The sequence below is a fragment of the Carassius auratus genome, unplaced genomic scaffold (genome assembly GCF_003368295.1).
Source record: "Carassius auratus strain Wakin unplaced genomic scaffold, ASM336829v1 scaf_tig00215416, whole genome shotgun sequence".
Classification (NCBI taxonomy): Eukaryota; Metazoa; Chordata; class Actinopteri; order Cypriniformes; family Cyprinidae; genus Carassius; species Carassius auratus.
In genome coordinates this window covers 1,687,292-1,711,777 of record NW_020528079.1, presented here as the reverse complement: position 1 = coordinate 1,711,777, position 24,486 = coordinate 1,687,292, and the positions used below count along the sequence as shown (strand labels likewise).

The following is a 24,486-nucleotide window of genomic DNA, read 5'->3' as shown; positions in this document are numbered from 1 at the left end:
ATACCACATCCTGTGCAAGAAAAAAAATTGTACTTCCTGTTGTCAGGCAGAACCAAGACAAATCAACCTCTCTTAACGACTCTTGACAGATCTTTGAGGCTCGGTGTAATTATAAGGCAGCCTTACATAACTCCATCAATGAAGAGGACGGAAGTTAAAGCAAACCCTGACCCATTTCTGAAAATGATACGGTGGTGTCTACTGCTCAGCTGATGAAATCATGACTAGCTCAGTGTGTGACAGGAGTATGAGACAAAGATACATGACAAAACATACAAAGTACGGCCTAAAACTAAGTAAAAAAAAAACCTAATCTAAATAAAATGTAAAACCTTAATTCATCAAAAACAAAACCTGATCGGTAAGGATGCCAAAATGTAAACGCCTCAATGAGGGCTTATCAGTTTGGGACCAAAAACAACCACATGAAGTGCACCCACAAGCACTTAACCTGCAGAATGATTCTATAATGTGATGAGCGCAAACTTGTAAAATTATGACCACACTACAAACAGTTGCCAAAGTGAAGCACATAGTGGCAGTATCACACTTTCAGGAGGGATGAGATAAATCAGTGGTTGTGCAAGGTACAATTTAAACAGAAAAACTAATGGGTCAATGTGCTATAATTTGAAGGCCAGTAAGAGCTTAAGAATTTAACTCAAAAAGGTTAATGCCATAAATTGGCCTGGTTAAATTTAGTCTCACATAATGATGTAAAAGCAATTTTCTAAACCGGTTGATTCAAAGCCTTGATCCTCAAAATATTTACCCAGATTTTTTATTTATTTATTATTGATGCATTAAAGATTTTGAAAATAACATTTATCTTTAATCTGCAAATAGATTTAAAATGATATTTAAATGACTTTTCTTTCTTTTAAAAGTGGAAATACCCAAGGTTGAAAAGTGTACTGTGCAGTTTACCTGAAACACTGAAATATTACCGATACCTGGCTTGATTAATTGCAGATTGTTTTTATTAACTTTATAGATACATTTTAAAAACAACAGTAGCAAAGAAAAGACAAAGCAAGAAAATGTTTTCAACTTTATTCACTAACACACTAAGTGCTCCCATTACGGAGTAAAATCATTTTTTTTTTTTTGTACTGTAATATTTTTCGGAGTTTAACAAAGTAGAAAGAATACAGAGTTAATGTTCTACAAGTTGTACACCAGAAGTCTGCCGCCAAAAAAAATAAAAAAAAAATTGGGGGAGAAAAATGGTTATGTGCAAGTTCCTGAACCCAACCCAGACAAAAGCCAGAGAGGCAAAGGGATGTTCCCACTGGGCCTATGGGACAGCAGGAGGTCAGTAAGTGGACCAACTCGCTCTGAGACCTTGGCCAAAAGAGTGCTTCAGATTACATTTAAAGGTGACATCAAGCCAAGGAAGTTAACTAAAAAAAAAAAAAAAACTAATTAAGCAACTAAGTTATTTTTTTTCCCCCTTGTACTCTATTTTTTGGCATCAGTCAATATTTTTACTCCGGAATACAAAGCAAGATGGTGATGCCAATAAAAGTATCATGAGGACAGGAACAAAGACTGGTGTGAAAAATATGATTGAGAGGAAGGGAGTGACGAGTGGTGTACAGATAAATTCATACACTGAAGCTGTGCGTTACAACAACCGGTTCAAATAAGTTACAGCCAAAGATTCACATGTTCCCCATAGTCCTAAACATAACCAGCCTGATTGATTCATACCCTAAAGTGCTCAACCAGTTGGGAAAGAGGGATGTTTGAGATATAATACTTATATATTTCAGTTACTGATTTAAAAAATAAACAAAAACTGATTGGTTTCTCTTTGGGCTCTCCAAGCATACTGATGCTCCCCATCCCCAGTGGGCCGCCCTCGGACCAGTCCCCTTCCCTGCCCCAACAACCCTCTCAGCGGATTGTGTATCTGACATAGGGGACCTCTACATCCTCTTCTGTCTCATCATTGCAGCAGAGCTCAAAAACTAGTGCTTTAACATGCTTCCCCAGTTTCTTCTTAGACACCTTAGTCACGATCTCAGTCATCCTATGAAAACAAAAACAGAGACAAACATTTTATTTTATTTTCTTCCATCTCACATGCCTCAGTTCTACCAACATGATTAGGATTCAGAATGTCTCTAAGATAGGAAGAGCCAACTCACGGCAGGTCCAGTCGTTCTTTAAGCTTGGCCGCAGGCATGAAGAAAGAGTAGAGCATGGAAACTCCCTGAGAGAGCATAGTGATCTCCAGTTTGTGTTCATTCTGAGGGGACAACAGAGTGTGAACCATGAGTACACAAGCACAAGTGTGCCTGCTTCTACAAGGGATGCACACAAATAGGGCATGGCAATATAGCAAATAACCTTCTTACCCACACCCCTGCCATGATATTCAATATTAATATTTATATTCAATTCATAAAGTTAAAGGTTAAGGAAATGCATTCCATGTTTGTTATTTAATATAATTTGTTGACAAGTAAATTCCACAGAATAAGATGAAATGAATGTTATTTTTACCCAAATTGTTTTTTTTTCTAAATTATATTTTATATTACAAATGCATAAAAAATTGTCTAATGAAAATCAATATGACATTTTTAACAATTCAAACAATGTTTTAAAATACAGTCAAATGAAAATAATTTACAACTAAAAACTGCATTTATTTTTGTTAAAGTGCTGCCAAATTTACCTTTTATAATGTATAAATCACAACATGGATTAAAAACATCTTGACTATGATATTTCACAATACATTATATAATTATATCATGACGACTCTAAGAAGTACATTTTACTACACAATAGAAATATACTTGTCATAACTTCAAATAATAAAAAAAAAAATATTTCGGCAGTTTGATGTGAAGCTCTGAGTATTGCAAAAAAAAAAAAAAAAAAGACTGATTAGTAAAATATTGTTGATCAATATTTTCCAAAGTGTCATTTTTATCATGCAGCTGTATGCATGAGTATTACACATTTTCAAAAGTAACATGAATAATTGATAATATTATAAACTTAACCATATGAAGAAGAGAAAAGAAAAAGGTCACTTTTTCTTAATTTCTTAAATCTTAATTTATGCAACCAAACCAGTCAGAAAGTGTTATTAAAAGTTCACCTTTTTAAATTTCAAATTTGAAATACATATATACTTAAAAACATATAGTCCAGAATAACAATTTGGGTTAAGGGTAATTGTAGTAGTCGTTTCATTTATCTGCTGAGCACTAAAAATAATCTTCAATGTCCAGCCCTAGTTTCTTCAAACACATCAACAATGAGAAAGAAGAATTACCTTGAAATAGTCCAAGAACTGTCGGAGTGTCATCTCTTCACCATTGGGCTGAATGCCCTTCACCTCAAAGCGGTCCCAAAGCGTCCAATCAATCTCATAATACTATTACAGAAAGCATGTGTGTCAAAGTAGCTCGTTCATTCAAAGGGATGCCAACTCTGCTGCTGTAATGGAGAACGCTGTTGGTTACCTTGTGTTTGGGAGCACCTATGGGCTCAGAGAAGGCGAAGAAAGGCAGAGCAAGGTTCATGAAGCCATTCTTGTAAGACTCGAGCTTCTTGTGCCCCTGAACGATCTTCAGCAGCTCCAGACACACCAGACCCACCACGGCAGCTGTCGTCGTGGCAATTGCTGGAATGATTTTACCAGCAATGAGTTTGCTCTGAAAGAAGAAAAAGAAAGGTGAGGATCAGCGATGGTGGGATTTGTCTCCTAAGACAGTTGAGAAACCATTTGATTGGCTCGCTCACCTTGTGTCTATCTGCAGGAGGAATGTCGTAGTTCTCTGCTCTTAGATTAGAAGCTGCTACAATGAAATCCATATGAAAGTTTGTTTCATCGTCCTGAGGAAGAGAATTTAATTAGCACTGAACTGAAGTTCAATCATTCTAAAGGCTGGAAAACTGGGGTTGTGTCATAAGCGGTACCTTTTCGAACTCAATGGGACAGAGCTTAAACTGAGAAGCTGCTTGTGTAGAAGGCAACAGTGTCTTCAGTTCTTCAAGCCTAGAGTCATCTAAAAACAGACCAATAATAAAATGAGCAATGTTGGGACAGTGGAAACTATCATTTCCTTTAGCATCAGGTTCAATTTGTTGCAGAATCACTTTATAAACTCTACAAACAAAAAGGATGAGCTCAGCAACAGTTTCAAATCCACATCCACCAAGATGTTCTCCACTACTGATGCATACCGACTGATGCACTGGCATTCTGCAGCTCCTGATCAGACACATGGATCTTGATTCCTGATTTGGGTATGAACTCAGGCACTTTAATATCCTGCAGCAGCTTAGCCAGAGCAGAACGATCAGTGGAGCCCGGCAGGCCGTATGACTGGGCAAACAAGTTAGCTGCTGCCATAATGTAGTCCATGTGAAGATCCTACCAATCACAATGATATCAAAACCAATCATTGTTTATGACATGACATTTCTAAATCTTTTATTTGAGTCTTTTCACAGTGAATACTTACATTGTTAGTGCTGAATTCCAATGGATGAGGACATCTTTTTGGACCTGACCAGAATGGCGCCCCAGAACTTGTAAGCTAGATAAAAATAAATAAATAAATAAAAAACCCAGAAGATATTAAACTAAATGTTCATTAAAGTGTGCATGAAATGGAAATTCAAATACATCGTTTTTTCTAAATGCATTTTATAGATTTTTATCCATGCACGTTTTTTTCCCCCTTGTTAATTTTAACCAATTTCATAACTCAATACTCAAGTGAAGTCAGACTTTCTCTAGTCTGCCCTTAAATCCTGTCCCGATCTTACAAAGAGGCTGCAAGCTTGCATTCAGATCTGCCTCCATTCAATGGACAGAAAAAAAGTCCATCCCTACATTTTTCATTTTTCACTTTTAGATGTGAGGCACAATACTTGAAGGCTCTGATAAAAAATTTTAATCAAGGAAATAATAACAGATTTTGCCAACAAACTGAAGTTTTTTTAATGAATCTTTTTTCTTTGTGATCTCAGGCCAGTTGTATAACCTTGACGATTTTGACTTTATGCCTCAATACTGAATAAAAAAAAAAAATCATACATAACATTGAAGTAGTGTTGCCAAAAGTACCCATGTCAGGAGTGAAATTACAAAATGTGACGATACAAGCATTTCCAGCTAGCATTGAGCAGTTGTGTGCATTCTCAAACATTTTGTTCTTGGTCAGTCTATGAGCAGATATATTAGGGAACCACTGATAGACAGGGCTCCCATGTGTATACGAGTAAGCGCTCTGTGAAGAGCGTGAAGTGTTGATCACTATAGCCAATCACAGACATATCTGTTTAGCCGTATCTGTCAAAAATATGACATTTAAAAAAAAAAAAAAAAAAAATTTCAATGTCAGCATTTCCCACTAATATTTAGAGCACTGTTCATTGGAGATAAGTGTGGATTCTTAAACGCCTCTGACTGGCCTTTGTTTACACACTGGCCAGTCAATTGTGATATCAAAAATTAACAATTTTCCACTCAGTCAAATGTTTATGAAGAGCCCAATGATAGCTGATCAAATGAGAACAGACAGGCCTCACCTGGTCTGGGGGGAAATTGTGCAGTAGCTGACGGATGTTGTTGTTATATTGACACTGCCAGTGGTTGCGGGCCCAGACTACACAGTCCTTCCAGCTGCGTGGGAAATCCGTCACCAGGCTCTTATATACTGCCTCCACCACATCCAACGGCTGCGCTCCAGGGAGCTTCAGTGTGCGCTCCATAAACTTTGGGTCTCTGGGGAGGAAAGAGAACATTACATATTTAAATAGCTGACAGCATCATGCGTAGCAATTCACGGGTTGTTTGGGGTGACAATACTTACGTCATATACTGCAAGGCGTTTTCAGCAGGCTGTTTGAAAAGTCCTTCAAACTCGTCACGAGCCCACTAAGAAAGCAGGCGGGAACAGACAGTTTTGGTCAATTAAAAGGTAATCAAGGCTCAAGACGCCAAAAGTTCATCCCAAAAAAAAGGTTGAAAAAGATTACCTGAAGGGTGTGTTCGATTGCATTAGGGAAGTTTTTGAGCGTGCAGATAGGAATGGACTTCTCTGGAGGATCCTGGCTGGAGCTGTACGACTCTGTGAGGAAGGGAATGACCACCTGCACGTTCCCTTTGGTGCCTAGAGTACCAGACTCCAGTAATGGCTTACAGTAGTACACACACCTCCGGTCCATATACATACCTGGAAAAGGCATGCATACAGAGTCGATTTCACACAAGCAGCTATTTAAAAGTTACATTCTGAAGTAACCTACATCACCAGCCACTTTGCTTTCTAAAACTCTTACTTACGGGCATCTACATTGTCAAGAGCATTTGTCACTCCATCGAGGCTTTCAAAGAAGTCATCATCATAGACCTTCTCAGTCTCAGGCCCTACACGGTTCTGATGACCTGTGATGCGGATTGAGGGGTTCATCTGCTTCACGGCTGCAGCGGCGGTCTCGCTCTTCATCTTCTGCTCAGAGGAGGAACAAAAGGATCAGCAACCGTTCAAGGAAGACTTTACAATTCGATTCTCTCCACAAAATTCCTTTTTCAATCTGTGTAAGTGACTCTCACCGTAACGTCCCATGGCCTGAAGAGGAACTGTCGATTGAGATTGGACTTCTCTATAGTGTCCATGTCAGTAACTATGACCTCTCCTTCACCGCTGGCCAAGCCCATCATAGCAAAGTTTTTCAGCAGCTCACAACCAATGGCTCCAGCACCAACCTGAACACAGGAAACAAGTCACTAAAATGAAAGTTTTTAGAATTATAAAGTAGCTTTAAATAATTTTAACTTTAACAATTATTGATGTTTTGTTTTTACAAATAGCTTTTTTTTTTATCAGTAATTTTAGTACTTCAACTTTCACTTATTAGTTGGTTGCAAATGCAATACATTTCACTTTCATTGAAGTTTTAATCAAATATTTATATTTTGTTGCAATTAAAATGCTCTTAATAGTTTTAATTTTACAATAACAACACTTGGATAAAGGCAAAAAATTTAGTTTGGAGCAGTTAATTCTTGCAGCATAAACTAGCCTTGTGATAAATGTGATTAAGAAGTTTTGTTTGACTGGCTCAATATAATTTAGAGGGGAAAGCAGCAAGCATTGTGCAACTGCATAATTGGCTTGGTGTAATCATCTCCCATTTTGATAAATGGCCAGTTTCAGCTCCTCACCAGAAAATATCGCTGTTTGGCTAACAGCTCCTGCATCTTAGACCCAAAAACAGCAATCTGGCTATCATACCGGCAGTTTCTCTACAGAAAACAGATGAATAAATTATTCCTTGCAATCAAACAACAATCTAGCATTAAACAAATTCCGAAAAACATGAAAAGATCTCGCAAAACAATGGTACAAGAAGCACTCACAGGTGCACACTCTTCCTCTGTAAGAACGGCATCCTCAGCCTCAGATAAGCACTCCAAAGCATCAAAATACAGCCACTGCATAATGGGCATAAACTTCCCTGTGCAAGCCTGAAAAAAAAAAAAAAGGACCATGACAGAGGAGTCTAACACAATGTGTTCCTACTACATCACATTGATCCCAAGCTCAAAGACAATGATGGGAGACTGTATTACCTTCATAACCTCCTGGGCAGCAAGCCCACCAATAAAGGCATTGATGGGTGCCAGGTCTCCGGCAGCCACGCAGGACAGTTTTTTGATGACTGCCTGGTCCAGCTGCTCTTGCTTGGCAGATCCGGACTGTGCAGCATTCACCTCCTCAGCCAGAGCCACAAGCTCGTCCGCATCAGACTGCAGCAGTACGGAGAGAGTGAAAGAGATGAGCTGAGTCACTGAGACTGATGTCCACAGCTCAGCATTCGCATGCCATTAAACAGAACACTGCGTAGTGGTTGATGCATTAAATTCCAAGCAGTTCTTGGCAAGAATAAACTTGAAAGTGGATTGGACCTTATGCAGAAATCTAACAACTAGCAGACGTGTTCACCTGACTCCAGGGCTTCGGTAGACGACTGTGCTTCTTCTCAAATGCATGCAGTGCCTGAAAGCCCATGTGCAGTTGGCCTGGACGATCAAATTTGGCAAAATCTGTCAACACGAACTCTGGTTCGGCCATGGAAGAGGACAGGGATTTCTGGTTGAAGAAAGAAGTGTGCATATGTTATCCCCTTTTTCACTTTTCATAGTTCTTTAATGTTAGCCTCAGCATGGGCGTCAACTTACAAAGGCAACTTTTTTGGGCATCTTCACTTGTGAGACAATACCACCTCTCACATAGTCCGAGAATGAGCTGGTGTCACAGATGCTGAAGGTGTAAGGACCTGAAGGCAGAGGACACCACAGTCATAAGACAGCCTACAAGACTGACTTTCAAATGGTGTACAGTTAACATTTCATCTTCAACAGTAACAGTAACACAAGTACAGTGCTTTGCCCTCTGAGACCAGGAACTTATTTCCACCTTCCTGTTCCTGTAGGACAGGGGTAGACGACTAAAGTGATCAATAGCTAAAGTGATTGACATCTGTTGCCTTATGCTGATCCAGTTACATTTTAAAAAGTAGGTCGACACAAACAGCAGTAAAACCTGTCAAACAGTCATAAACGACCATAAATAGTCTAAAAGTTCCAGACATCTCAAATGTTTGTAAATTTGCCAAGATGTAGACAAATGTGAATGGCCTGAACAACACAGTAAGGAAGATGAGAGACAAAGAAGAGTCCAATGAAAACAGTCTGAGCAAGAAAGTTTATGTATGTAGTACTTATTAGGGGTGGTGAAAAAAATCGATTATTGATTAATCGCGAGTATGTTATGGACGAGTATGAATCGATTATTAAATTTTCAAAAATCGATTTTTTTTTTTTTTTTTTTTTTTTGCATTATTTTATTTTGTAAAAAAAAATTATACCGGGAGTTGAACGTCACGAACGCGCCCAGTTCCAGTTAGCAAGCAGCCAGAACAGGTGTGTAAAATGGAAAAACTAGGAGCGAGCAACCAACCGAACCACCCAGCTCCATCTGGGCTCAAAGCAAGCGTGTGGATTTATTTTGGTTTTCATGGCAGGAGCTCTAACCCTCTTGGCGCCATGGTCGAGTTTACTCGACAAGATGCGGCACTGAATAAAACGGCCGATTTTGTCAAATAGGGTGTCAAATTTCACGCGACCTCCCCTGCACCAGATAGCAGACATGTAATACTTAATCTCTGACTCAAAAAAACGTAATGCTCCTTAACAAAATCTTCGAGAGCGCATTGAATCAGTGCGAAAAAAAAGCGGAGCTAGTGTGAGAGTGAGCCATTTTATCTGACCAATGTTGTCAACGTCAGCGAGTATTGGCATTAGATTATTATTATCATCATTATTATTTTTATTATTTTCTAATGGCATCAATAAAGCTTCAATAAACCCTCAATGAAGTGTTGGGACTTCTATTCGCGGACACTGATTCTGAAGGGGAATATCTGTATCCAGAAGATGACGGTGATATTGAAAGTGAAAGTACACCAAGCACAAACGGTGAATCCTTTGCCCAATGTAAATGGTCCTTTGCCAAATGTCAGAGGTGTGAACAATGTTTGCAGGGGTCGGAGTGTTCATTGCGAAATTAGCAGGCGTGTTAGTGTTGCGGGGACGAAGCGGGAGATTTTTTCCGCGCTAGACATGTATATTTGTCTTCTGACCGCACCTCTCCGCAATCACGGTGACAGTATTGTAGTGGAGACTTTGTCTAATGCCTCTGGGTATGTTAGACGAGGTCGAAATATTCATAGGACAGTTAGGAGGCAAGGTGGGGAGTCGCAATGACCCTGATAGTAGTCCGAGCTGTGCACACTCGGCGCGTGCGCGAGGCAGATCTGGCCGCGCTGCTCATAGCAGAAGCAGAGGCGATGTGACACGGGGCATAGATTTTGAACTAAAAAGGTCTTGTCTACTTGTGTTTGTGTGTCATCTGAATAATATATATGTGCCCCATACATGGAATCAGAGTGCCTGCTGCATGTAGTAAACTGAAAATCCCAACCGCTACATGCATTCGGTTTGTTTCTACCATTTATTAGTAATGATTTACACAGTTTGTTTACTACTTACTGTTGTGAAATGGAAAATCAATAATCGTTAATCGAGAATCGTTAATAATCGAAAATCGACTGTAATCGAATCGGGACTTCAATAATCGTAATCGAATCGAATCGGGAAATCAGACAGATTAACCACCCCTAGTACTTATGCTGTTATGCCGAACACAAAAAAATATTTTATTGTAGTAAAAATCTTTCAATCCTTATTCCACAGAGTAAATCACAAACAACTGGAAGGCTATGTAAATAATTCACTGTTAGAACGACTGGGACACCAGAAACAATTACAGCTCCTGGAATTCTGAAATGTAATAATTTTTATTATGTTTACTTATTGTAGTCAAAAAGTTGATCTAGTGCGTTTTACTTTGGAGGTCTCTAGGCCAAGAAGTTTAAATGAGAAAACCTATTGTAACTCACCCAGTGTCTTGATCTCGATTGGATCACAGCCATTGAGCTCTGTCATGCCCTGCACTTCTGTGAAAGTGACGAAATCTCCACTCTCAAATCCATGCCGTGCTTCATCCAGACATGTAACCACACCAGCACTGTCCTGCTCACACACACAACACGAAAAGAGCAAAAGTTTCAGACAGCCAGAAGTTAACAAAAGTCAATTTGGCACTTCATTCGCTCTGACTCAACAATAATCAAGGTTGAAAAGTTACCATCACACAGTATAATTTAGCCAAGTCCAGTTAACAATTTTTACCTTTGTGATCATTGAGATCATGGCGCTCAGTGGCTGCTCTCCATTGGTGTCAAACACAGTCATTTCCTCCCCAAAATCACAGAACAGTTGCCTATTGAAATACAGAACCATACATGATATAGACAAAATAATACCCCAAAACCTTAACTCAACACAAAACAAGAAAGGTATTTTACCCAAACAACCCACGCGTGTCTGCTACGATAAACTTAATGCCATTACTATGGCAGAAGTCACCGATGCGTTTCTGCTCATCGAGGCTGGAGTTGGTAAGCACAACAACCTGGTCACACAAACACCTGTTAGCCTACTCTTTTAAATCCATTAAACAAACTAATGCAAAGTTTTGTATGCATGTGGGAAAAGTAGGATTTAGTCCAGGTGTTGAGCCATAACAACAGTACCTGAAATTTGGTCAGGTATTCATTGGTGAGGGCGCCAGTGAAGGAGGTAACAGGCACATAGCTGTTGAGCTCTGCCAGTCGAAGCTGACTGACCTCTGCACGGTTCTTCCCAAGATCCTCCTCACGCAGGTAAAACTAAGACATGTAACAAACACTTCTTTTATATTACTACTACAACTTAATTTAATTGTTGTTAGAGCCATCAAATGTGGATTTTGGCTATACTCTTTTTTTTTTTTTTTTTTTTTTATAGCCCCTTAGAATTATTAGCAGTAACGACTGTCTTTTACATAAACACACTTATAGTTATGAATCATGACCAACCACTGACCTGTGACGAAAGGTCCTTCCACTCAGCCACACCCTGGTCGTGCAGGGTGACACTCTTGACGCCACCCAAAATGACATTCTTGGCAATCTCTACACCCAAACCTCGCAGCCCTGAGATCAGAACACTGGAGATCTGCATGCGTTTCATAGCATCATGGCCCAGTACGTACCTGAGAGACACATACTAAATTTAACAACTATTCACGTGAGCTCTCATTTGCTCAAAAAGAACATTAAGAAAACATCAAAATGAAATGAAGGCCAAACTCACAGCTGTCTGGAGTACAAGCCCTCATCGATCTCAGCATCATTTCCATTCTTAGCCATGCCCTGCAGAGACCAAAACCACCGTTAACAGACTATAAATAGACAGGCATAACTTATGAAACTGGTTGCCTTTCAACAACCATGCACAGTAAAGAATGAAGATATTAAGAAAAAATTTGCCTACACATACCAGTTTAGACTGTCTAGATGTCCCGGTTATATGCAAAAGTTAGTTTTAAAAAGCTTGACCTGAACCTACGTTAGCTGGTGTGTGAGACAGTTCGGTTCTGACAGAGTTAGAGGAGGAGCAATGGGATCCCGTCTTCGTCTCTGATCCTGACACGCGACGCTTCTTGGACAGCGGCGAGCTGGACATCTAGAAGAGAAGAAAGCAAGCTCAACCTCTGTATTTTTGAGTGAATATTATGAATCTGGAGCACCTAAATATTTTCATGCAAACACTGCAGATCAAATGAAATCTATAGAAGGAAAAAAAAAAGATCAGGTCACTTCGAAAATGAAACACACTAATATCTTAGGTGCAGGTTTAACCTTTTAACTGTCACCCCCATTTTTGAACATAGACGTGGAAGTACACTATTCACACTTAAATTGTTATAAATCATAAACGCTTTTGAATACAGACCAAAGGTTAGTCTCTTTTTAAAGAAGACAATCTGCAGATTATTGCAGAAGTGAAATCATTTTAAAAAATGAAAGCATAAAAAAGTTATAGAAGTTTAAATTTACTGTAAATACGTTTATTATTTTATTTTTATTATATTTTATATAAAATAAATATTTAATAAAATATGTTTTAATCCAAAATTGCTATAAAATTAAAGCCATATGTCTAAATAAGTTGTGTTCCAAATTTGAAGTTGATATGAAAAAAATGTAGGTTCATATGCAATTTTGTTTAGGCGTTATACCACAAAAAGCCACCGGGGGCCATTGAAACTCCATTGAATTTTTTGGATGCATTTGTTTGTCACAAATGTATCAATTTCTCTCTCAATATTATGTCTATGACAAAATAACCACCAAATATGGAATCTTGAGACTCAGACCTTTCCAACGATGTATTTTGTCAAGATTATGAAAAGTTTTGATTCTAAAAGACCGTAATATATTTGGAATATGACCCCTCCCACTAAGGGGGAGGACCACGCTAAAAGATTTTAAAGTACGATTTCCATGGTAACGCAGTGTTCGATTTCAAAATGGTTTTCATAAGATGAATTTGGAGTATATAAGCTTTCAAATGATATATAATTTATGATGATTACTAAAATATGTGATAGGGAAAAAGGAAGCGGAATAGATTTTTTGTAACAAAGGTCAGAACTCCAGTTATGATGTATATGTTTTGAGGTGCACTCTTTTTATAAATTAATCTTTTACTGTTCCTTCATAATTTCTTAACAACAAAACGTGGTCAAATATCTATTTAGGAGTCTTAGACCTTTCCAACGATATATAGTTTGTCATGATTAGATTAGGATATAATTGTTATATATTGAAGTAAATTTAGGCGTCCCGTATACGGGACGGTGACATTTATCAGGTTAAAAGCATTTTCAGGCTATCTGCTCTAGGAGTTGGCAAAAGCTCACATTATTCCCCACAAACAAATGGAAAGCAGTGGTTCAAATAAACAATAACAACCAGCATCCAGATGGTTTGAAGACATTATTTAATGTGCAAACATAGACAGAAATAACTCTACTAACTGTACTTTTATTCATTATTATTTAAATTTTTTTTTAAAGAACAGACAAACGAAAACCTGTGCAACAAAAAATTTTTTTTAAAAAGAAACCGTAACATGCATTTAAAATGGGGTGGAATTAGAGCTGCAACTAACGATTATTTTTTCTGTCGACTAATCTAACGATTATTTTTTCGATTAGTTGACTAATCTAACGATTATTTTTTCGATTAGTCGACTAATCTAACGATTATTTGTATTACAATAAATAATCTAATTTTCTTTTTTTAATTAGCTAATGAATCCTTTGTATAACTTTACAAAAAAAAAATATAAGTACAACTTCTAATATAATATTTCAACCTTTATTCATTTTCAAACAATGTGGTTGAACTTTTAACAGTAAAAAATAATGAGGCAAAGAAAGTTATTTTACTATGGTAAATATGAGTTTATGATAGCGTTTATAATTAAACCACAGTAGCCAAAAATTTACAGTTGTCTGAGACATCATGAAATGTTCTTTAGCATCACAAACCATAAAATGTAGTCAGGGTTCTGCTATGGTTAAGCATGGTTCCCAGAGATCTGGAGCTGATTCTGGGTAGCTCGGTGGTTTGTGACTGTTGTCTCACGGCTCACTGTCTTTTAAGGGGCCGTTCGCATTTCACGTCTTTTGCGCGCTCAAGTTCATTACTTCCAATGTGGGCGCGTGATAAGCGCGCTCATAATGGAAGCGACGCGGTCGCGACTCGCTCGTTTTTTCCAGGCGCGTCCGCACCGCTTCGAGTTAAAAACATCTCAACTTTCCAGAATGCCGCAAGCGGTAACCGGATCACACCGTAACCAGGTAACCAGTTAAACCGTAACACCGGAGAGCTCCAAGATGTTTTCCTCTGAGGTGCTCATGCAGCACAGTTGTGGTGCCGTGGTTCACCATATCGGTTTTGTGAAGGGAACAAAGGGCCATTTTATTTGTCCTCTGTTTAAAGTATTCCCATACTTTTGATAACAGTGGTCTCTGTTTTTGTGATCGAATGCAACTTTCTCCATTCCCAGTATGCCATTATGCGAGATGTAAATAAACAGTGTGACGCATTTTTGTAGTCGACGTAATCGATGACGTCGACGAGTCGTTGCAGCACTAGGTGGAATGGTTCAACTTATGTTTGTAGCACAGAGTCATGGTTTCGGTACAGTTCAGTATGTGTTATTTTTATGGAAAAACTATACGGTCAAATAAAAACAAAAGAAAATAAGAGTGATCTACCTAACTACAAGCAATAGCACAAATAAATACAATAGAGCAAAGATACAAATAAGATAAACAGTGATTTTGAGGTTTTTTTTTAGTTAGGTCTAACAAGTTTTTAGGTACAGAAATTGAATAAAGTAATGAAATTAGGGCTGGGACAACACAAAAAATGTTGACGCAAAATATGCACGTTGATTCGTCAGACCCAAAACAAAAATGTTGGCGTCGGAGAGTAGAAGCAACTCGACTCGCTCCTCAGACTTTCAGACGTACAAGATGACACGCACTCGTTCCTCTAAAGTATGGGAATTCTTTAATTTAAAAGGAAACAATTCCGTGATATGTTGTCTTTGCAAAATGGAGATGGCCTTCCATTCCAGCACCACAGCAATGCACCAGCACCTGAAGAGGCGCCACCCGGGAGCAGCTGCAGATGACAGAGCACTGTACGTTTTTCTTCAACTCCCCACTTTGCACTCGATGTTGGAGTAGGCTATAATACGTTATCGAAACCTAAGGTTTTAGGTCACAGTGTATGTTTTCTGTGGTAATTAATTACTAATAAAATGTGTGTGTTTGTGTGAAAGAGAGAGAGAGAGAGAGAGAGAGAGAGAGAAAGAAAGAGGCGTGGGCGTGAGCTAAAAGGCGCGATCGAACAGTGGAATGTCTGGAAAGCCTGGGTGACGTTTTTTTATTGAATTCTAGACATCAAGTGGTTATTTTCATCTGAAAGAATTACAAGATTAACTTTTTTCAGTAACCTAGGCCTTTGTGTTTTCAAGGCTTCAAGGTTTTATTGAATGCTACCTCTGACTAATAAAAGCATTACTTTGCACTTGTATGATGTTTTATTTTGTAATTTTAAGAGCAATAAACATATTGCAATGTTAAGGAATTCGTGTTTTTTTTCATTCAGATATGTAAATCAACATGTAAAAATCGTTAGATGCATCGAAAAAAAAAAACGCTAGATTAATTGTTTAAAAAAATAATCGTTTATCCCAGCCCTAAATGAAATGTAAGACAGCATTGCATTATTGACAGTATAAATTAAAGAATAAATGACTGCTGATATTCCAGCATATGACATTCGCACTGAACAAAAGTGAATGGTTTGTTCAAGGTTTTTTTTTTCTTTTCTCAGCACTATTGTTGTAATGTCTGGGAAGCCAGAGTGTGCATCCATCAACAAAACACATATAGCTGAGCCCTGTTTGTTTTTCATTGTTATTTATAGCAAACCATATTACAGATGCTTTGTAGGTTTAAGTTGAACCGCAAACTCGCAAACTGTGTGTGGAGAACCGAACGGTTAGATTTTTTTCAGTAAATCACACTCCTAATATATTTCTGTAAGGGCTATTTCATAGTCAACGCATCTGTATGCATACGCGTCCCCGAGGCTACGCATCATTACGATTCGGCCGCCATTATGCGTCGGTGCGTAGCCAAATGTGTCGTCCTAGTTTTTGATATGCGACGCGCCGATTCACTCGATACTATGCGTTGTCGGTGGTGGCGACATCGCAAGTATTGTACATTAACTCAAGTATATTGTGTTTGCAGAAGAAGAAGGTTTGAATACAATGGCGGGCGAAGAGGAAAAATTATGCGAACTTATACGTATTCATCCACATTTATACGATAGTTCATCAGCAACAGAATACACTCCTCTTCAGTTGCCATTGTGATCTGAATATCACGCGACCCGACTCTACTAATATCACCCGATTCTACTACCCCCTGTTGGGTGAGCGGTGTATTGCATACACGGATTACCCGTGATGCTTGCGTTCACTATTTAGACTATGAAAGGGAGCACGTCGCTCGCGTTGCTTGCTTGCTCGCGTTTCTCGCGTTGACTATGAAACAGCCCTAACACACAGTAAGACTAATTTACACAATGTATGTAGAGCTTCTTATTTATTGTAGTTTTTTTGTCCTATTGTTTGCAATTAGTTTCTTATCCTTATTTCATCACTTACTAGGGCCGTGCATTGACAAGAATTTGGCAATGCGATATGTTTCACGGTACAGGGATTGTGATACGACATATTGCAATACTGTAAGCAAGGTGGTATATTGGGATATTTCTTGTCTTGGGAAAAGGATATAGTATTTTTTGGAAAAATGTCATTAAGAACACACCACCATATGCAAACCCTAGCAAAAGAATAAATAAATAAAAGTTGTTTAACCAGAATACACTGGGATCTGCATTTGCAATAATCAGTCCCTGTAACATTCAACGACTTTTTATGCGATTTGAGAAAAGGGGGAAAAACTCAATGAAATTGCAGGATTCTTCAGTTAAAAAAAGTATTTTATAAAAATACCATATATATTTTTAGACCCTGCTTTAAAGCAGGGGTGCTCAACCCTGCTCCTGGCGATCGACTGTCCTGCAAAGTTTAGCTCCAATCCTGATCAAACACACCTGAAGCAACTAATTGAGGTCTTCAGACTCACTTAAAAATTAAAGGCAGGTGTGTTTGATTAGGGTTGGAGCCAAACTTTTCAGGACAGTCGATCGCCAGGAGCAGGGTTGGGCACTCCTGCTTTAAAGGTTCACAGTTTAAGTTTACAATTGTGACAATGTCATAACATTTCGATCTGAACAAAAAATGACATCTGCTTAATATCAATGAAAAATAACAAAACAATAAAATACAGATGTTGACCATTCTCAGAACCTTTCAAATTGAATTTCAGAGGTTTTTTGGTTTGTATTTATGTTCCGCGTGCAATCACAGTCTCCCCAACATGAGCAGTGCCTCAACTGCATAAAACCACCACGAGAGAAAGCTGCATAGTGAATTAACTGCCCGCTTTATGAAAATTCTATAGTATGAAAGATTTCAATATCATAAAAACCTTTTTAAAATGAAAAAAAAATAATTACATCATGATTTACATCGTGATAAAATTAGTCATATCGCGATTTAAGATTTTGGTCATGTTGGCCTACCCATACCAAAATAGTTAACCATACAACTTTTTTGGGATCCTTCCATTTGGGTACCTAGCATAGTAGTCCGGTAGCTAAAGGGTGGAGCTAGATTCACTGCAGAAGGTTGATTGGTTGACAATTGTCACTAGCGTGTGCTACAAGGGAATGACAACAAAAGGGGATTGAAGCATCTCCTTCACCCGATTCTGCCATGCTGCTCATGTGTGTTGGGCTAGTTTACATCAGAGTGCGCAAACAAAAAATATAACTATGTATTTTACAATTTTATATTTTCACACGCATACAATGTTGCTAATTTCCAGCATACACCAAACCGATCAAGTAATGGTACTGCTGATGGTGGAAAAGCAAGACAGGTCAGGGTGTACTGTCCCGAATCGTACCATACCGTACTGTACTGACCTATACCGCTCTGGGAAAATGAGCCATAAATTGTTATTTCAGCACTGGACAGTTCCTTTAGAGCAATGCAGTGAAGACAGCCACATTCTAAAGGACACAAAGAAATTCTACTCTATAAAACCAAGGCTAGTTATTATTAGATTACTCATATTTCGCAAATAATTGCATTTTATGAGTTTGTCCTAAGAAAAAAATCTAATGAACGGAAAAGCACCAAACTACATTCTCACAACGTGGAATAAATACAATAAGGTTTCTATTTCAACAGCACAAGGAGAGGGAGATTTCTGCCGCAAGATGAAGCGCTTTAGCTATAAATAGCTCGCGGACAGAAGCGTTGTGTTTATGGTGAAGGGCTACGTACATTTACTGGCTCACCCATTCTGCCTTAAAAACGCTGATTCATTAAAACGAAACTGCAATGAATGTCGCATTCCAAGACCTGTTCCGTGCAGAGGGTGCAAAATAAAAACTTGGTTGCCCATACAGTCATATTCCAAGTATTATGTTAGGATATCTAACTAATAAGGCGCTGAGTGACCAAGTATGACGCGGAATTCAACATTTATGACATTCAATAAAATATGGTGTAAGACACAGGAGGAAGAAGACTTGATTTACCGAAACGAAACTTTACAACACTCTTTAAGCTGCGGTGTTCAACGGACCTCGAAAGAAAGCGTAGATTCTAGAACGAATACAAACTCACGAGCGGAAATTCTGCATGAAACCGTGCCGTTCTGAACAGAACTCTCGTCATTTGAGCGATAGTTCTTCGAGAACTGTCTGCATTTCCTCTCGTGTTGTTCTAAACCTGTATGGTGACTCCGGTGCTACACAAAACAAGTCGTCAGGCAGAAAATAACAGACTCATTCACTCTCGTTTTTTCCATAAATGAATGTCTGCCCGACAACAACTTTTTTGCTCCACGGAAGAAAGTCAGTCAGTCATACAGGTTTAAAACAATATGAGACTGTATTACCAAATTGTTATTTTTTAAATATATATATATATATATATATATATATATATATATATATATATATATATATATATATATATATATATAACCAGAATAATGCCCACAAAAATTCCATTCGTGTACAGATGGTGAAATGAACTTAATGTACTGACACACAAAGATTACGATATGAGCCGACTGAGGCGCCTGCCCACCCTGATTTGACCGAAGCGAAATATAAACATGAATAAATCTGCTGGTGACACAATCAAAAAAGTACACACAAGCTCGATTATCTCGTTTACATAAACGGTAACACCTGCTTTGTTAATTTCAAATATTCACACACTTCCGTTTCGAAAAGACACACACACAAAAATCATCCGCATTATGTCAAGACATCAAATGTTAAACTAGACATGAGAAGCAAGTCGCCTGCCGCTAATCAGATTTGCCCAATTTAACCCAATGATCATTTAGCAGGGAACACGAGGGGATTCTTAGACACCTAGCTTGCTAGCCTGCTACATGCTTTGTAATAGTTGGTGCAGGCAGTTTACTGAGCCTGAGGCCTAGCTCTAGCTCACTACAGTCCCAAGTTCGCATGCTAATCAGTGAATGAAAGAACTCGGCGCCTGTACAAACACAACGATCTGATCCATGCTGATCACCCAGCGCAAAATTATACGAGCCTGGGCGAGCAAAGTCGGGGAATTACACGCTATAAAGCGCTATTCGAGCGGACAGTTGCTAGCACTGAGCGCAATGTTTTGCCTCTTACCAATAATCTTTCCCAGTCCACTCTCAGTTGTCAGCAAACCGCTCCTCGTGTGAAACTAACTTGGATGGTGCGGATTGCGGGCTGATGTAGATGCGAGGAGAAAACGGACCGCAACAGCACGAACAGCACTGGGTGAGATGCCGCGAGTAAAGCCCCTTCACTATCCTGCCGAGTCACTGTGTCGTTCAGTCTGCTGCCTGTCTGTGTCGCGTTTCTGGGTTGGTTTCAGCGAACGGAAACAAAACCAAAATGGCAGCTACGGCACAGAGGCGGAGCTGCTCGGATCAAGAGGAACAGGAAAAGGTGGTCTGGCGAAGACTGCTGCCATCCTCTGCAGGCACCCATTGGCTGCCCTACCTATGACTTTAAGGAAAACCCACCCACTTCTGCATATGCCGGGACTTCAGGCTTCTGTAATTGATATTCAGTTGTGCATATTGAACTAAACCACGTTATCTATTGTCATGAGGTTTATGGGTAAAGAGCCCCTGCTGTAGAAGGATAGTTCGCCAAAATGAAAAATTCCATAATTTACTTCCAAACCTTTATGACTATTTTTTTGTGTGTAAAATGTTAAAAAACGCTCTCACTATCTTTTGTCTATTCAATGTTTTGTCAATAGTATCCAAAACTTTTTGTTTACCAAATTCCTTCAAAAAAAAAAACATCTTGTGTGTTCCACAGAAAACAGGCAAACAGTTTTTTGAAAGATTAAAGGTGAAGGTTAAAGAAAATGAGAATTTACATGAGATACAAACTAAAATGAAAGTTAAAGCAACATTTTAAGGAAAAAAATAAGATCTAGGTGTTATTTGAAAACTAATATATTGGAAAATAACAATATATGTTTTCTGAGATATTCAACGTCCTTTCCCATATAAACGCTATGGATATGTGAAAACAGTACAATCATAATCTTGCTGTGGATGGGATATGAGTTTATGCGTTTTAATTCTCAATTTTATTTTTTTAAAGACACTATTTTGTAAGATACTGTCATAAATGTCTCTCAATGGCACTCTAGGCTACAGCAATTTAAAGATAATGATTTATTTACAATTAACATCCAAAACTAAATGTACATGCGTACAAGTGTACATATATATTACTACTCAGAGTAAACATTATGCCATGCAAAACCTTTTGCAATAAAATAAACATGCAAATCTATAGAATATTTGTCAAATGGCTGAATGGAGGAATAACGTGCTTATTTGATAACTTAATAGACATCATGTGCCCAAACACTAAAGCAGTTGCAGCACTTATTCACCCTACTTAACATAAACACGAAGAAAGCCATAGAACCTGCTAGCTGACAGCTGCCTCTGTAAAGTAGGTCACAACTATTTTACTAAAGAGCACACATACCTGACAAAATATCTGGGTAAAATACTCCACACATGAAGATGGGTATAAACTGTGGCATAATATAAAGTCATAACAAAACCATAAAATAACAGCTGGTAGAAAGACTGAACATCCACACTTATGATGCATCCCATAACATTGAAAATAGCACTCTTTATTTTGCATAGAGTAGTTTACCTCTCCTGAACCAACAACCCATGTAAAACTGTGCCTTTCAAAAGCAATGACTGCTAAAATGAGGGGTTAGGCATGGGCTTTCTTGTAAATGAAAGGAATAAGCGTTGGGGGATGGGGTGGTACTTGTGACAAAGGCCCAAGTGGGCCGCTTATTCTCGCCTATGGTGCATACAATGGGAAATGTCCCCTGTGTGAGTTACCTTTACAGCAGGTACAAATAATCTCAACAACCCCCAACGCATCACATCCTTCTGCCGCTCACGCACCTGCACTTGACAGTCAAAACCTCACAGTCCGAGTGAGCCAGCTGCAAAACACCATCTTAAAATGAGCTTCACATAGCGGTTGTATGCTTATTAAAGAAGGGATCGTTGGGTTTAAAGAAGCTGCAGTTTACATTATAGCAAATCGATGCTAACAATACACAGGGTTACATAAACATGTCAGTGATCTAAAAAGAGAAGCAAACAATGACAGGGTACCCCACATGCTGACGAGTTTGATTCAGTATGTGATCTATTTTCCTAGGGTGATTCTTGAGATACTTTTAAAAGACTATAATCGGAGCAGTTGTGCAGATATATAGGCAGTCAGATTAACTCGCTATCTTTACAGGCTAGCTTTCAGGGAGACGATGCGAGGACGTTTTGCGATAACGTTGGCCTGCAAAAACGAAGCTTGTTAGCTGTGCGCAACCTTGCAGAGCATGAAGGAATTCTGAAAAAATATTCCGAATCATATAAAGAGAGGACTAGTCAACTTTTCCGCAAGCATGAGCTAGTTTCTTTCATCCCCGGCTCGTGATGCGCGCCCGGAGCGCATTGTCTCGCGCATGCCGTTAGCTGGCTGTTCGTGGAAAAAGTGGCCAGTTGAAATCCACAGGCAAATAGTTGCGCCTGGCTAGGCAACTTCAGCGGTAAAAACTTTGCTTTAGCTACCGGTGACTGTGTTCTTGTGGACACGTTAGCTAGTTAGCATTAGCTAGGCACATAAGTATGCAGAACTCACCACATCCGATATTACTTGGCCTCTCCACGGTACTGAATACAGAAATACCTCGCGGCAAAAGATAAACAAAACAAAAAAGGTAAAAACAAACCGTTTCTGTAACTTTATCCCTGGAAGTGACGGGAGCTCCGTGACTTTCCAGTGTGAGGAAGGCTGGACGGTTGCCTGACCGGCTATTCCCTGTACCGTTAACAGTTCGGCAAGTATTCTTCGGGTCAGGAGCGTAGAACCAACATGTGCAGAGTTTGAGCTGAGACTGTGCTATTATTCAAGATACAGGGGAATAACACAAACATGTGTTTATATTTAACCATCACATACATTAAATGTGTTCATGGTCAAATGTTAAACATTTCGAATAATATTTTTTGATAAACATAACTGGGTAATAATTGAAACCTTTAAAATAAATATGTCCAAGTCATATATTTTCCATGGCTATCCCCCCACCGAGTTACAAAATAGACTCGCCCAAAGCTTGGGTTGCGCTATGCCATAGTGGAGATGTAGTTTTTATGCGTTGAAATGTTCTGCGTGTTTGTATATGCATATGTAGGCCTATATATGGCAAAGCATACAAACTACATCTCCCATAGACACACACACACACAAAGGGTCAAGACTTTCATATTAACGGGAAAGAGTGTTTAATGTTTAAAAGTTTGTCTAAAATAATTGTATCATTTGAAATGTTCCTGCAGTGGGAAATCTTAATTTAATAACAAAGTATGAGGTCATTAAAACTACTAGCATAATAATGCATTAAAAATGCACACACACACACACACACACACACACACACACACACACACACACACACACACACGTGTAATTTTCACCAATAATTAATCGCCAATCAAAAATGCTTACATATTACGATATTTAGCGACCCAGGATTGACCTCCAACTCCTGCAATAGCAAAAATCTATCTTGGTATTTTAAAAACAATTACAGAAGAATTAAATGAAGCATATTTCGTTTCCTACAGAAGTTCCGTACGTTTCCTTTGAAGCTCGAAAAAGATCATTTAACCATCGCTGTCAAAGTTAAAGCACACTTCCACAGTGCATTCAGCTTCTGGCTCTTATTCGCCATCTCAAACATATTCTCAAATCTACCGTTTTCAATGACTTCATAAACAATATTTTGATCACTGGCATCATCACATTTAGCATCAAATGGCAGTGACATTTATTTATCACTAATTGCTCTGCAGTAAAGCCATTCAAACCAGTTCTATTTTTGCTGGCAATATTCATTTGTTTTATGCCTGCGGAAACATCACGTCATCATTGTGTATCAAACAGTGCCACCTTGAGGAAAAAATATGCATTGCACAAATTGAGTCACGCAGGAAAAAATACACATTTACAGGTCCTTCTCAAAAATTAGCATATTGTGATAAAAGTTCATTATTTTCCATAATGTAATGATAAAAATTAAGCTTTCGGATATTTTAGATTCATTGCACACAAACTGAAATATTTCAGGTCTTTTATTGTTTTAATACTGATGATTTTGGCATGCAGCTCATGAAAATCCAAAAATCCTATCTAAAAAAATTAGCATATTTCATCTGACCAATAAAAGAAAAGTGTTTTTAATACAAAAAAAAAGTCAACCTTCAAATAATTATGTTCAGTTATGCACTCAATACTAGTTTGGGAATCCTTTTGCAGAAATAACTGCTTCAATGCAGCGTGGCGCGGAGGCATTCAGCCTGTGGCACTGCTGAGGTGTTATGGAGGCCCAGGATGCTCCGATAGCGGCCTTACGCTCATCCAGAGTGTTGGGTCTTGTGTCTCTCAACTTTCTCTTCACAATATCCCACAGATTCTCTATGGGGTTCAGGTCAGGAGGGTTGGCAGGCCAATTGAGCACAGTAATACCATGGTCAGTAAACCATTTACCAGTGATTTTGGTACTGTGAGCAGGTGCCAGGTCGTGCTGAAAACGAAATCTTCATCTCCATAAAGCTTTTCAGCAGATGGAAGCATGAAGTGCTCCAAAATCTCCTGATAGCTAGCTGCATTGACCCTGCCCTTGATAAAACA

The 24,486-nt window shown here is 38.7% G+C and overlaps 1 protein-coding gene across 4 annotated transcripts; it reads right to left on the bottom strand.

Annotated features, from left to right (window-relative positions):
* Positions 1 to 1,037: 1,037 nt before the first annotated feature.
* LOC113094692 (ubiquitin-like modifier-activating enzyme 1) lies at positions 1,038 to 22,677 on the bottom strand. Of its 4 annotated transcripts, none has more exons than XM_026260305.1 (26): positions 22,523 to 22,677; positions 12,053 to 12,169; positions 11,798 to 11,856; positions 11,528 to 11,696; positions 11,197 to 11,331; positions 10,969 to 11,075; positions 10,793 to 10,883; positions 10,501 to 10,633; positions 8,219 to 8,316; positions 7,983 to 8,129; positions 7,610 to 7,786; positions 7,397 to 7,504; positions 7,202 to 7,282; positions 6,590 to 6,742; positions 6,320 to 6,485; positions 6,013 to 6,209; positions 5,847 to 5,911; positions 5,563 to 5,758; positions 4,491 to 4,565; positions 4,210 to 4,399; positions 3,943 to 4,031; positions 3,766 to 3,858; positions 3,486 to 3,677; positions 3,296 to 3,397; positions 2,154 to 2,254; positions 1,900 to 2,035 (listed from the first exon to the last, which is right to left on the bottom strand). In XM_026260305.1, the coding sequence occupies exons 2-26, from the start codon at positions 12,167 to 12,169 to the stop codon at positions 1,900 to 1,902; spliced, it is 3,177 nt and encodes a 1,058-aa protein (XP_026116090.1). In that variant the 5' UTR covers positions 22,523 to 22,677. The 4 variants fall into 4 exon arrangements, with proteins under 4 accessions (XP_026116088.1, XP_026116090.1, XP_026116091.1 ...); XM_026260306.1 differs by having other exon boundaries at positions 22,432 to 22,648; XM_026260304.1 differs by lacking the exon at positions 22,523 to 22,677 and adding an exon at positions 19,876 to 20,167.
* Between the last annotated feature and the right edge of the window lie 1,809 nt (positions 22,678 to 24,486).

Coding starts and splice junctions, on each gene's coding strand:
- LOC113094692 (XM_026260305.1), bottom strand. CDS start 12,169: ATGTCCAGCTCGCCGCTGTCCAAGAAGCGTCGCGTGTCAGGATCAGAG. Junction 3,398..3,485: donor TAGGTGCTCCCAAACACAAG/GTAACCAACAGC, acceptor TTTCTGTAATAG/TATTATGAGATTGATTGGAC. Junction 2,255..3,295: donor AGTTCTTGGACTATTTCAAG/GTAATTCTTCTT, acceptor TTGTCCCCTCAG/AATGAACACAAACTGGAGAT.